The sequence below is a fragment of the Nyctibius grandis genome, chromosome 5, assembly GCF_013368605.1.
Source record: "Nyctibius grandis isolate bNycGra1 chromosome 5, bNycGra1.pri, whole genome shotgun sequence".
NCBI lineage: Eukaryota > Metazoa > Chordata > Aves > Nyctibiiformes > Nyctibiidae > Nyctibius > Nyctibius grandis.
Window position 1 is genome coordinate 7,395,489 of NC_090662.1, and position 14,899 is coordinate 7,410,387.

The 14,899-nt window shown below is 44.5% G+C and overlaps 1 protein-coding gene across 1 annotated transcript; it reads left to right on the forward strand.

Annotated features, from left to right (window-relative positions):
• The first annotated feature begins 3,647 nt into the window (after positions 1-3,647).
• ECHDC3 (enoyl-CoA hydratase domain containing 3) lies at positions 3,648-14,470 on the forward strand. Its single transcript, XM_068401303.1, has 5 exons — positions 3,648-3,802; positions 3,922-4,043; positions 6,307-6,404; positions 10,518-10,718; positions 12,272-14,470. The coding sequence occupies exons 1-5, from the start codon at positions 3,672-3,674 to the stop codon at positions 12,599-12,601; spliced, it is 882 nt and encodes a 293-aa protein (XP_068257404.1). The 5' UTR covers positions 3,648-3,671; the 3' UTR covers positions 12,602-14,470.
• Positions 14,471-14,899: the final 429 nt, after the last annotated feature.

The window sequence follows — 14,899 nt, forward strand, 5'->3', positions numbered from 1 at the left end:
TGTCTCCAGTTGGAAGTGTGAGCTCAGCCGTAACCACAACGCTGCTAACAAATGCTATAAAAAGGAAAGCTGTCTGAAATTGGAAAAGTTTTTTCCGGCACTTTCTCAGAGAAGGCAGCAGCAGGTCTCTTTAATGAATTGGGGAAGCTGCAGCCAAAGAAAAATCTGTAATGGGGGTGGGTGTGAAAGGAAACATGAGGTTGTCAATCAAAGTGAGAAAGAACAGAATTTCCAGGGAGCTGGAAAGACTATATTAAAAAGAAGCTTTTTGGAGAAGACCGAAAAAATTTCTTTCCTTAGAGATGGACAGAAGAAGGACGAGAAGATGGAGAAAGAGAAGGAACTGGAAGAAAAAAAATAAGATTGTCATTCACAAGGCCAGTGTGAAAGAGGTCACTGCTTAGAATTGCAGGGGACTGAGAACTCCTCCCAGAGGTAGCACAGGTGCTGTGTGCCCTGTGTGCTGGCCTTTGCCACGTCAAGCAGGGACTTTGAAAACTGCTGTGAGCTATTTAAGATGATCTCGTTTTCTTCTAAATGGGCTTTTTTCTTTTTTTTTGCTACAGATTCCTGCCACATATTAAAAGCAAATTTTGGAAGAACTTTGTAGTGAGTGACCATGAAGTACAAACAACCATGAGAAAATGAAAATGGGCAAGTGGGGAAAGCCCAGTGCAGACCAAGCTCTCAGGCCTGTCGGTGTCCTTCAACACTTTTAAATGTACATAAAGCCACTGGTGCTATTACAGCAGAGCCACAAAGCCCAGTGATCTGACAGGTCACTGGTTTAGGCAATATAAAATCAGTAAGCAGAAAGTGCATCCCCACACTATGCTGTTACTATTTGTATAAGTAAATATATTACTAACCACAAAACTCAAGCGGTTCTTTTATGAGGTTGATGCTCAGAACTGAAAAGCCACAATTGCCACTACAGTTGGAAGAAGCAGCAGGGGTTCAACAGACACTGATGGAACCTAGAAACACATTTGGGAACCTACAAGTACTTTGGCAAGAACTCACAAGAATGGGGAGATCAGGAAGCAGAAACACAGATTTACATTTACAAGGAACATGTGCTGGACATGTATCTATTTTTTTTTAGGGTACCTACTGCTCTGCCAGAAAATGGAGCACAAACAACGAAGACTTATATGTACAAAAAAAGCACTTGAATTACTAATACTTTCCTCTAGCATTTAGGAAAGGATAGACGATGAGCAGGTGTGATGAAGAATGACTGGGGCACCCCATATCTCCTTGAACAACACTGCCTGGTCTCTGGGCCCGTCGGCATCTCCTGGCAGATGAGCTTGTTTGCTAACTGCCTCATCTGCAGAGCTGCTTCTTTCCCAGGAGACTGCCTGAGCCAGGTGTGAAGAAAGAGAGGTCATCGCTCTTGCGAGTGAACAGAGAACAGAAGAATGAAAGAAATGTGAGAGGTTATATTGCAAAGTGACATTTTCTGGAAGAACTATTTTGAGTAATTGGGGTCTGCAGAGAGTTGTGCATCTCTCAAACTGGAAAGATTTACTATGCTTCGTACCAGTAGCTGGCAAAGGAGAGCTTTGGGGTACAGCAGAAACACAGATGGAGAGGGATACACCTCCTCAGATCCATCCCTCTGGTAACCTAGGCAGAGGCATCATATAGGCTGTTTTAGAAGCCTCCTGAGCTCCCTCTTAAAAAAAAAAAAAAAGAAAAAAAAACAAAACCAAGATTTTATTGATGTGGCTTATATGGCAGGGCTGTTCCACACTCTCACTCCTCTGGTGTCAGTAACTCTGCTCCATTTCTGGCTCAAAGCTGTTAACATTCAGTGTATACCTGTTTGCATTAGTGCCAGCATAGTTCTCCATCTTACATAGCTTTTTTGCCTTCTCAGATTGCAAAATGCCTGTCCTCTAGAGACTGCAGTTGCAAGTCCTTTCATATTTGTTTTGCTAGACACAAGGAACAATGCTCCTCTCATCCCTCGTATCAGTCCCCATTCTATGCTGTATCTATTCTCTCTGCCCCTCTTTTAGTTTAGCTTTTTTGAACATGGATGACCAGAAGCATAATCAAGATGAGCTTTGAATGTACCTGTATGTCCCTAAAATACTTTTAATTTTAAAATCACCTCTTAAAATCACATTTGTCTTTTTGTTTCTTGGACGCATCATACAGATTACAGACTGACTCTGTGGAACCAATTAAGATACCCAAGGTCTTCTCCACAACCATTTCCAGATGATGAGCTCCCACTGAATAAATGATGATTTTATTAATTCCCAAGTATATGACCCCAAACCCTGTAGTACTGAATTTCATCCCATAATGGTTACTCTCGGCCTCAAAGTGATCTCATTCTTTCTGCATAACAGTCGTCCTCTCTGCTGATGGTACATCCCCATTTAGTGTCACTAACAAGTTTTCTCAGCACGGTCCTAATCTCCATCGCATGGTCCTAGATGCAAATGCTTAGAGGAATCTGAAGAAATTATAGCAAAAGCCAACATTTTTAGTACCCCTCCAGCATCCCCAAGATACTCATTAATTCTCTCCAGAGGGATCTGTATGGGTTGGATTGATGGGCCGAGGCCAACTGTATGAGATTCAACAAGGCCAAGCGTTAAGTCCTGCACTTGGGGCACAACAACCCCATGCACCGCTACAGGCTTGGGGAAGAGTGGCTGGAAAGCTGCCTGGTGGAAAAGGACCTGGGGGTGTTCATTGATGGCCGGCTGAATATGAGCCAGCAGTGTGCCCAGGTGGCCAAGAAGGCCAACAGCATCCTGGCTTGTATCAGCACTAGTGTGGCCAGCAGGACTAGGGCAGGGATCATCCCCCTGGACTCGGCACTGGTGAGGCTGCACCTCGAATCCTGTGTTCAGTTTTGGGACCCTCACTACAAGAAAGACATTGAGGTGCTGGAGCAAGTCCAGAGAAGGGCAACGAAGCTGGTGAAGGGTCTGGAGCACAAGTCTGATGAGGAGCGGCTGAGGGAACTGGGGTTGTTTAGCCTGGAGGAAAGGAGGCTCAGGGGAGACTTTATTGCTCTCTACAACTACCTGAAAGGAGGGTGCAGTGAGGTGGGGGTTGGTTTCTTCTCCCAAGTAACAAGTGATAGGATGAGAGGGAACGGCCTCAAGTTGCACCAGGGGAGGTTTAGATTGGATATCAGGAAAAATTTCTTCACTGAAAGGGTTGTCAAACATTGGAAGAGGCTGCCCAGGGAAGTGGTGGAGTCACCATCCCTGGAGGCATTTAAAAGACAAGTAGATGTGGTGCTTAGGGACATGGTTTAGTGGTGGACTTGGCAGTGCTGGGTTAACGGTTGGACTTGATGATCTTAAAGGTCCTTTCCAACCAAAATGATTCTATGACGCTCTGATTCATGAATGCCACCTTCCCACCCAGGTCTGCCCACAGCAGGAGCTCCCAGGTCTCTACAGCCAACGCGTTGGGGAAACCAGCTCTGAGAACTGCACCGATGGCCGAGGGCAGGGCTAGATCGCTGAGTCCTGTCCCCCGGCAGCATTCGTCGCCCCGGGAGCACACAGGGCCCGGCCTCCCCCGCCGCGCTCCCCCCGCCGCCCCCCGTGCCGAGGAGCGCTCCGCGCTGCGGGCAGCAGCCGGCCGCCGGCCCAGGGGGCGGTAGCGAGCGTCCCGCCGCGCTGCCCGCAGCTATGGCCGCCGCCCTGCTGCGGAGGCTGAGGAGGCCCCTGGCCGCGGCCTTCAGCAGCGCCGCGGCGGCGGGAGCCGGGCGGCCAAACCCGCCGGAGAAGCTGACGGTCCGGCGGCAGGCGGAGGGCGTCCGGTGAGGCGGCGGGAGCCGGGGCGGGGGGGCGGCAGCGCTGCGGGCCCGTCCCTGAGGCCCTCGGTGCGGCTATTGCCTGTTTGTCCACAGTAACCTCCTGTGTGTAACGGCTTTCACAGCACCATTGTCTTGAACAACCCGAGGAGAAGAAACGCCCTGTCCCTCTCCATGCTGCGGTCCCTGCGGGAGGACCTGCTGCACGACGTCAAAAGCAAAGACCTCCGCGTTATCATCATTTCAGGTGCGGCCGTCATTGCAGGCTGGGGGCGGGGGGGGGGGGGGGAAGGGAAGGGGGAAAACGGGATAATACGGAGTTTAAACTGAAATCTCTCACAGAATTACCAAAAATGGGACAGGAAGGGACTTGCGTGTTGTTTTCCATGCAGCTGGCCAGGACCATGCGGGTATCCTACGGGTTCCTCACCCTTCAGACCCTGCTCTCATGCTGTTCCTCTGTACTCATCGCAGTTCCCACTCTCACGTATTTAATTCCTCATTTTTTGAACACGGCGTTAACAATTGACTTGGGTTTTGTTATATTTTTGTTGATAGTTAACATGTCCAAGAGGAAACACTGTAGAAACACATTTCAGTATTTCAGTCAGGTTGTGCAGTGTGTTTACAGTGTCAATGAGCTTTTGCCTTTTTGTAAAAACAGTAGATTAAATAATGGGTTTAAAAACTGTATCTAAAGAATACTTTACACAGAACAAAAGCCAGGTTCTAATGGTTATCAAACTAAAGCTATAACATTCCTAGATACAGGTTTTCATGCAGGAACAGGCTGAGCTGGTCTGACACTTGCCTTCAGTAGCAGGTATAGATTGTAGTAAACAGGGCTCCCAAGGGTTCTTCAAATTGTGTGCTCTGTTCCCCTGGTCTAAGCCAGGATCAGCCTTGTTATCTTTGCCGCTGGTTTGTCAAAACTGTTTTTAAAACTCTGCGATGAAGGAGAGAGCATAATGTCGATGCTGCAGTCACCCATAACCTGCAGATGTAAAACATTATTACAGTTTTCTTCCATTTGGGTATTAACCTGTAGCATTCTTAAAGATTATGAAACCTGAGCTGTTCTTAAGCCATCTTTGTTTCCTCTGCTATTTTAAGATAATCTTCCCCTGCCCCCCTTCCAAACATCTTGGAGAAACAGGTTTATTAATTTAGGATGCTGCAGTTTCCTGTACGTAGAGGAAAACACTGTGTGTTAGCGCACACACACGAGAGTGGAAGTAAGCTCACTTCACAGGGGTGAGTTTAAATATATATATTCAACATTTCAAACAGCAGTTACAAATTTTGTGAAACATTTCAGCTTCTTTGGGAGTACAGTGGTCTGGGAGTTTGCAAGTGTGGTTTCATTTGGTTTTGTGTTTCAGTTTAAAAAGAAATTGCATGTTCCTGTTGATTTCCAATTCTGTTGCTGAATGGAATGCAAAAGAAAAAATCTCAAGAAAATAAAAGACTTCTTAGGGAATGCGCTGAGTCTTTAGCACAGACTTTGCAGTGGATTCTTCTTCAGTGAGGCACAAATGCAAAAATAATGTGATTAATTTCCAGATATGTATTGGTGATCTCATGAGCTGACTGATGTTAATTGCGTGGTTATTTCTGGATAGACAGTGCCACAATAATACAGTCCGAAAGAAACAAATGCATAGGTAAGGTTGTGTCTGCGTAGTTGTAGCTGGAAATGTCACATCCATACAAATATCTGAGAAGTTCTGAAGGATTCTAAAGCATCAGATTGGTTTATTCTTATGGTAGATACCCTCACAACAGAGGAAAACTGTCGTAAAGATAGTGTACCCATAAAGGGTGTTTTGATCTTGGCTGCCACTGGAGGCAGGCACATCCAAAACTTAGGTCCGCAGAAACCTGCTCTTTTGCTGCCCAAACCCTGGACATGCTTTTTGGGATTCTCTGGATGCTAGTTGTAGCAGTGGAGGAAAAGATGCCCCAACAACCTTTCTGGTTCTCCTCTGGCAGAACAACCTTTTTTTTCCTTTTTTTTTTCCCCTTGTGACCTTGAATGCCATGACACAAAAATCTTGATGTTTACTTAGCAAAAGTTAATCATTAATGCTGGGTACAATAAATAGGGACTAACTATTTATTAGTCTGAGAGCAGAGCACCCCATCCTTTCTCCACTAGTTTACGTTGTACCAAGGAGCTGTTTATCCTTACAAGAAACTGGGCTCAGAGGTGTGAAGTGCCTTATTTTTAATTGAGTTAACTTGGAATGGAAGTAAATCTAGGCCTTTAAAAATGTTTATGGGTCTTGCTGTGGTTAAATGTTGCCTTGTGGCAATTAAAAGTTGTTACAAAACCCAGAAGGCAAGATTTCAGAACTGTGTGTAAAACTCCTTCCCCAGGAACTGTGTGAAAAACTCCTTCTTTTTGACCATTGACATCTCACTGACATACCTTTAGCCGGGGCATTGCTATGCCGCTACCCCTCGTTTCTTGATTCATTCAGACTGACTTTTCCTGAAATTCTTTGCAGCCGAAGGACCTGTATTTTGTTCCGGCCATGATTTAAAGGAACTGTCAAGTGAAGATGATGTGAAGCATCATTCCCAAGTATTTGAAATATGTGCAGAGGTACGCAGTTCTTCTTAAGTGCCACCCCTTTTGCCTGGTATTAAGAGCAAGCAATGATATTGATTCAAGGGGGGGCAGCATTGCTCATCTGCTAGCTAAAGCACAGACTGTTGCTCCAGATTCCTTGCTTTTTGCTGCTCTGCCATTTTAATGCCTAATCCTGCTAAAATTATGTTTTCCCTGGATTTCTCTACATGCAAATAAAAGAGCTAGGATGCCAGTGTGCATGTCTCCTACAATGGGTACGGTCATGGCATGTTCCTTAGTTTAGCCAGTTCCTTGCAGCTGAGTGTTTGGGCAATGTCTTTTCCTAGAAATCCAGGGATAACCACCTTCACATCACGTGTGATCAAATGTTCTTTCCCAGCATCTAGCTCGTAACTCAAGACCAGCTTAAACATCAAGCAGACAATGTGAAAGTAAGATCTGACTCACTGGTTGCCCAGTCAGCAGACCATACAAGTTCTTGTTACAAAGGCACAGACCTGGAGGTCGGGAAGTTAAAGTGAACCCTGGAGCCTTTAGAGAGAATGGCAAAAACCCCTTTGACTGTAAGGGCACTAGAATTTGACCCCAAATCCTGCTCAGTGTGATCACAGAAAGTAATTTGAAACCTTTTGTTCTAGTTCCTCCAGTAACAATGATCTCTATACACATTGTCAAGCCCATATTTAACAAATGCTGTAAAAACCATGTGTGAAAGTTACCACTGAAGGGCCTTCAGTGTAGTACGAAGGAATCATCCTGGCAGCTTTGCCTGGATTTCATCTTGGTATGTTGACCACAAAGAGGGAAGCACAAATATGACTGAATGACAGGTTAGTCCCTTCATCAGGAAAGGAGCCATGGTCCAATAATTTAGCAGCCAAGAGTTTAATATTAATCACAGAATCACAGAATCAATCAGGTTGGAAGAGACCTCTGGGATCATCAAGTCCAGCCATTGCCCTGACACCACCATGTCAACTAGACCATGGCACTAAGTGCCATGTCCAGTCTTTTCTTAAACACATCCAGAGATGGTGACTCCACCACCTCCCTGGGCAGCCCGTTCCAATGTCTAATGACCCCTTCTGAGAAGAAATTCTTCCTAATGTCCAACCTGAACCTCCCCTGGCGAAGCTTGAGGCTATGTCCTCTTGTCCTATCGCTGGTTGCCTGGGAGAAGAGGCTGACTCCCACTTCACTACAACCTCCCTTCAGGTAGTTGTAGACTGCTATAAGGTCACCTCTTCTCCAGGCTAAACAACCCCAGCTCCCTCAGCCGTTCCTCGTAGGTCAGACCCTCCAGACCCTTCACCAGCTTGGTCGCCCTCCTCTGGCCTCGCTCCAACACCTCAACATCTTTCTTGAAGTGCGGGGCCCAGAACTGGACACAGTACTCAAGGTGTGGCCTCACCAGTGCCGAGTACAGAGGGGTGATCACTTCCCTAGCCCGGCTGGCTACACTAGTCCTAATAGAGGCCAGGATGCCATTGGCCTTCTTGGCCACCTGGGCACACTGCTGGCTCGTGTTTAGCCGGCTGTCGATCAGCACCCCCAGGTCTCTTTCTGCCGGGCCGCTTTCTAACCACTCTTCCCCCAGCCTGTAGAGCTGCATGGGGTTGTTGTGGCCAAAGTGTAAGACCCGGCACATGTTCCTGTTGAACCTCATGCCGTTGGTCTCAGCCCATCTATCTAACCTGTCCAGATCCCTCTGTAGGGCCTTCCTACCCTCCAGCAGATCGACACTCCCACCCAGCTTGGTGTCATCTGCAAATTTACTGAGGGTGCACTCAATCCCTACATCTAGATCATCTATAAAGATATTAAACAGCACCGGCCCCAGGTGCAGTTGCAGGGCAGAATACCAGTATGTTGTCAGTGGAAAACTGAACCATGCAGCTTCCGGGCCACAGAACAGGAAAGATCAGGCAGAAAAATTATGAAACTTACTCCATATAGCATGAAATCAAGAGTTGGTAAATTTGTCACTTTAAGGACCAGAAGGATTCAAATTGTCCTGTATGTATATCTAGCATTGTAGCTATATTCAGGATTAATGAGTAGTATAGCAAGCTTAACTCTGATTAATAAAGGGAAATAGCAAAAAAAATAACAGAATGTCAGCATTTAGAGTTAAAAACAAGCCTAGCTTGCTTTGTGAGAATAGTGCCCTACTGTATAGGAAGTTTAGGAAGGGAGCATTATTACAAATAAAAAAAATGGTTTACCAATTTCAGATGAATATTCCTGAGACCATGAAATTCAGAGCTAGGAGATATTCAAAACCCAACTGGATGCAGTCCAGGACAACCTGCTCTACCCAAGCCTGCTTGAGGAGGGGGATTGGACTCAATGATCTCAAGATGTTACTGACAACCTAAATGCTTCTGTGAAATTGGCAATGCAAGTTTAGGAAGAAATTAAAGGGGAGTGATCCCTTTTCTGATGTTCATGATAGTGATAAGTGCTTTAAACTGTCTACCTGAGTATCCTAAAGGGTTTTAAGTTTCTAATAAATCATAACTCACTATTATCCCCATGGAGGAAGAAGGTCTTACTGTTAAATAATAATGGCACTTTATAGGCAAACAGAAATAGAGAAATTAATTTAGGTTTTATTTAGGATCCTAACTAATATCTAAATTTTAGTTGTCTGGTAGAGTAATTGACACTTGCTTTTTTTTGGTCATTAGAGAGAGAAGGGTGCTTTTGAGGGCTTTCAAAATGGGATTGTGTCGTCTTAAATTTCAGTACTTAAGTAGAATGGATCCTACCCTAAGTGACATGCCTACAGCGTTGTGGTCAAGGGCATCCAGAGCATTGAACTGGTTTTCAGGAATCTTGGCTTCTACCTGTGTCTATGACTGGTAATCTTAAGCAGATCATCTCAGCTGCTACACCTCTGTTTCCCCATGCATGTAACAGTGTTATCAATACTATATAGTGCAGTATCTGGGAACTAAGTACTCTCCACATGCAAGTTTGAGGCAGCTGAGAATATCACTTCTCCAGAGGCTTTTCAAATACAAAACAACAAGTATCTGGGTTTTTTTTCGGAGAAGCAGTTGACTTTGAATTTTCATAACCACAAGAGTACTTCATAGTTGTTTGTCTGCACACATGCACGTATTGTTACTCTTGTGTTGTCTGCTTCTCGAGATCCACTGAAAAATTGTTTTTAAACAAAGAAGAACGGAGACAAAGACTGATCAAATTCAAAACTGAATGTAGTTAATTTTACCTAAGCAACATAAAATTTGCTAGACTTCACCTACTGGAGAAATTGAAGTAGCAAATGAAGGTTTGTTATCTTGCTACACTGTGGTAATATGAGATTTTTTTGTTTTAATCCAGATAATGACTGTAATCATTTAACTAGCATTTTCTATCTTCAGGCATTAAAATCAGCTGAGTTGCTTGATCCCCACTGTATGGAAGGAGAACCCGAGTTAGAAAAGTTAACCAAATTAATCTTTTGTAACTTCAGCTATCTGAAGTTGGATGTCCAACCTTCAAGAATTATCTGAGAGAGAGAGGGAATGAGAGAGTGAGTGTGTTTTCCCATCTTACATCTAATGCAAGCAGGAAAAGTTGTTTCCTGGCAGGTTAAATCTCTCCCTGGAATGCAGAGAAAGCCTAGAAAGACATCCAGAGATTGTGTTCGGGTGAGATCAACCCAGGCTCGAGTTCATGCAGACACCAGCAATAGGCTGGTTTAATTTCTTGGGACAGAGACTTTTATTAAGTCAGTTTTCCATTATGGGACAAATGCAGGTGGGATGGTGTGTTTCGGATACACATCTTCCCACAGGCAGGAACACTGACCTGCCGTGCAGAGGTACCCAAGCTCCGTGCAGATCTGATAACAAGGGTTTCTGCCTTTCACTCTTGTGTTTTTCATTTCCACTGGAGTTAGCAGGACCAACTCACGCTACATAAACACAACTGAGCAGCTACTGGAACAGCGGTGGTCTTGTGCATTGAAACAGGTTTTGCAGAGAGCTTTCTTCTTTTACTGAAAAATGCTGAAAAATGCACACATCGGGTGTGTGAAGCAAGTCCAAGTTTTAGAACAGGCACTGCTTAAAATTTCAGGGCCTAACTGACCACTTCCTTTTGTGCATGCAGGTTATGACCTTAATCCAGAAACTCCCTGTACCAGTGATTGCCAAAGTAAACGGCTTGGCTACAGCAGCAGGCTGTCAGCTTGTAGCAAGCTGTGACATTGCGGTGGCGAGTGAGAAATCTCAATTTGCTACTCCTGGAGTAAACATCGGACTCTTCTGCTCCACACCAGCTGTGGCCTTGGGCAGATCCCTTCCAAGAAAGGTAGGCTTCCTTCCCAGATGCTCTTTGTAATTTTGCAAGAAGTAGGTTCCCATGTTAGAAGTTTTAGTTCTGTTGCCTAAACCTTGTTTTCCTGCAGTACAACATTCAAAATACTCAATTGCCAAAGACATCTTCGTAACTCTCTGAACTGGAAAAAATAATAAAGGCATGAACTCTGTTTGGGGAAAGCAGCTTCCTACTGATGTGATTCCAACCAGCAGGAACTCATACCGTCAGCACACCAGCTCAGCGATGCCTTTCCTTTCCAACAGACAGCCCTGTGCTTTAGACAATGATGTTCTCCCCTGATGAGGAAACCCCTGCAAGTTCAGGATATCAGTCCCACCGAGGTATCAATTCTTGCCAGGTGGTGACATTTCACTGCCAGCGTGATCTGCCTTGGTGTAGATCAAGATGCTTTAAATAGCATCTAAAACCTTCCTATACTTTCTTCCTGCTTTATTTCCTTCTGATTGTGACTACACATCTCTCACTGCATAAACAATAGTACAATCTGCAAAGCTTCCATAACTGAGAAAATAAATTTTAAGTTCTGATCCAGTTGGATTCATGCAGACAGACTCTCCAAGCCCAGCAGGGCTCTGCTGAGATGCAATAACTTAACTGCACAAGTCCAATTGCTGGATAAAAGCTTCAACTTTAAATTTCCCATCTGTAAGGTCATCCTGTTAAAACATAGTCTGTTTGTGTTTTTTTTTTCCCAAGTGTGCTATAGTGTACAGTTATAACTGTTTCTGAATTACTGTTTCTGGGGTTTATGGTTTTTAAAATGTGTGGGATATACTTTTCTCTATGCCAGTTTTCAAAGTATCAAGAACATTCCCTACAGTTCTCAGGATTACTGATTTTACCTTTTATCAAATGAATGTTGCTATTGTTTGTAGCTACCAGAGCAAAGATAGTAATGAGGATAATCACCTCTTACGATTCAGGGCATCGGTCAATTGCATCAGCAGTCATGGAAAAAAATTCTTAGCAATATGTAACATGGAATAGTCACTGAGTATTTGGGGGATTTTTTAATTTGAAACCTCAAGCACAAGATTCTAGAAGCAGCAGGAGACTGAAATAGATGTGGCTATAAGAAGGACATATTTAAAAACACCCCGACCAACCTTAAACTCAGGCAAGTATTTTCAAAAACTACACATTGACGTAGTAAGTCTTTATTTATCATTATATGCCCAGCTTAAAATACCAAGTTCAGTCATTTGACATTGTGGACCACCCACATCTCTCAATTCATACTGCAGTCACTAGAGATTCTGGGCTTTTGAAAAGAAACCCAGAGGTGTCAGCCAAGGACAGCTGCAGTCAGTGGGCAGGTTTGAAGAAAGATCAGCTTTAGACCCAGTGCTTCTCTTTGCTAAAATCTCTTAACACCTCCTTGGCAGTTCAAGAGGCCAAAAGATTTAAATCTTCCATTTGTCAAAAGAGTAACTTGGACTTGAAGGAGGAAGGTGAAATTCCCCACACCAACCAAAGCAATAAGGGAGTTGAACTGACTTAATACAATATTTTTTCTTGTTCAGGTGGCATTAGAGATGCTTTTCACGGGTGAACCTCTCTCTGCCCAAGAAGCGTTAATGCACGGGCTTGTCAGCAAGGTGGTACCAGAAGACAAGCTGGAAGAAGAGACCATGAAAATCTCTCGCAAGATCTGCGAAAGCAGCAAATCCATCCTGGCGTTGGGGAAAGCCACCTTTTACAGACAGATGACACAGAACCTTGATGCTGCTTACAAAATGACCACTCAGGTCATGGTAGACAATTTGACTTTGAGAGATGGGCAGGAAGGTATTGAAGCCTTTATTCAGAAACGTAAGCCTGTCTGGTCACACTCTCAGGATGAGAAGAAATGAATCTTGTTTCTAAGCTAACCTTAGCTGTGCTTTATGATTCTTCACACAGTTGCCTTTGGGAGCTATATTTTTGTTCTTACCCAAAGTTAAATTTCTCTTCTTACATATACCAAAGCCACAATAAATTTATTCTAAGTATATAATAAATCTTAAGAAAAATCAAACCAAATGGTTTTTTTTCAGCAATGAATTTAATCTATGTTTTTGGAAGGAACTCCATGCTGCAAAAATCAGTTTAACATGTCCCAGGTTACTCAGGGAATCATAGGGTCTGGGAGAGAGCTCAGAGCATGTTCAGTACCTGTCCCCCTAGTTCTGGATGAGGATTTCCATTGGTTGTTATTAGTCGAGAATTAAAGGGCTTGGACACCTTCCAGGTATGATGGTAGCACATATCAGAGTGGATTCCAATACTGTTCATGTGTTACAGACAAAAGCCTGTAACAATAGCCCATTGCTCCTTATGATTATATCTGCTTAGGAGCTGTATGTATGACTAGTTTGTCTGCCTCAGCAAATCCTGGGTTTCCACCATTGGTTCAAGCACTTGTCCCAGCTCTAGAGAATTCTGCTGTTGACTCCAGTGAGGCTGAGCGTGGCTTGGGGGTGTTACAGGTTCCCAAAGGGCACACTGTGAAAGCCACTGCCTGTGGGCTTCAGCAGAGATTCTCACCTGGCAGTGTTCTGACCCAGCTGTAATCTTCAGGCTGTATGTCTTCAGTTTATCTTAGATGTGTTAGTTGGAAAGTCCATCCTTGGGCTCAAAGCTGGGCTTTTACCGATACTGCAGCAATTCAGCCATGGATTTACGGTCTTGACAACCTCCAACAACAGGGATTCAGCTGCTCCTCTGGATGATCTGTTACAGCACTGTGCAACCCTTCTGGTGAAATATTTTTTTCTTAATGTCCAGTCTAAACCTCAAAGCAGCATTTTTTTGGCCATTGCCCCTTGTTATGTTATCTGACATTATTGAGAAAACTTTGGCTCCATTATCTTTGTAACTCTCTTCAAGCAGTCACAGGCTGCAGTCAGACCACACTTAGACTCCTCTGTGCCAGACTGAACAAGTCCAGCTTCCTCCACTCGCCTTGTAGGTCATGTTCACTAGATAACCAGCTTGGTAGCCCTCCAGTGGACCAACTCCACTTTCTCCACATCCCTTTTGACCTGGTTGTGCCAAAACCGGACTGTATTCCAAATAAGGCCTCACCAGTGCTGAGCAAAGGAGAACAAAATATTCCTTCCCTCTCCTGGCCACTTTCAGCCAGTCAGTATTGCTCAGTATGCATTTCATCTTATTTGTGATGAGAGTGCACCGTTGGCTCAAATTCAGTTCTGCATCCACTGTAAGCCCGGTTTCAGGAGCACTGCTGCTCTGCCAGCCAGCTCCCAGCCTGTACTGGTGCTTGGGGTTATTCTTCCCCAGCTGCAGAACGTTGCATTTCTCCTTGGATTATGGTTCTGGATTGAAGCCAGGCCATTTGCTCGATCAGCCATTCCCCCAGTTTCACATCATCTGCAAATTTGCTGAGGATGTATTACTGGTGATGATACTGAATGATATGAGCCTCAGTATCAGTCCATGGTGATCAACACAGGATGGCCTCTCAGCAAAGATATTTTTTCTGAAGTGCCACATAGCCAGTTCATGAAGGCTCATCCATTTCATCCCTAAATAGGCATCTAAGAAAGACCAGATGAATCACTGTATGGATGGGCCTTTTTTTCTTTGTTGACAGTAAAAGTAGCCTAAAGTGCTTAGCTCAGACTTAGATGTCTTAAGTTAGATCAGATGAATCCTACTTACAGCTACTAAAACACCAAATGTAGAGGTATCATGAATAAAGAAGGAATGTTTTTAAGGTATGCTTGCTCCCGTGTCCTTGGTTCCTTGTCTGTACAAGTGTTCGTTCATTCCTCCGTTCTCCTCTGGAGTGAATCAGATGGATACCCAGTACAGTCCTGGGACAGTTCTCTCCAGGGATCGATTACTCCTAGGCCGTGTGGATGAGTCCACATGAGCTTTGGCTCACTCTGCCCTTCACAATGCCCTGATACTATCCCCATAGGCCTCGCCTAACACTCCTCAGCATTCCCAACATCATGCTAAAAACCACCGTGCTGGCAGGCCTGCCTGTTATTCGGGCACTTTGAACTGAAAAACTGCTGCAATGAAAAGGCAGCACTTTGTCTGTGAGCCATGAAGGTGCTGTATGGAGGTAGAGGAAGCCCAGGCCAAGTGCTGTGCAATGCAGTTGCTGCAGGTCTACTTCAGAAGGACCTGAACATGAGGTT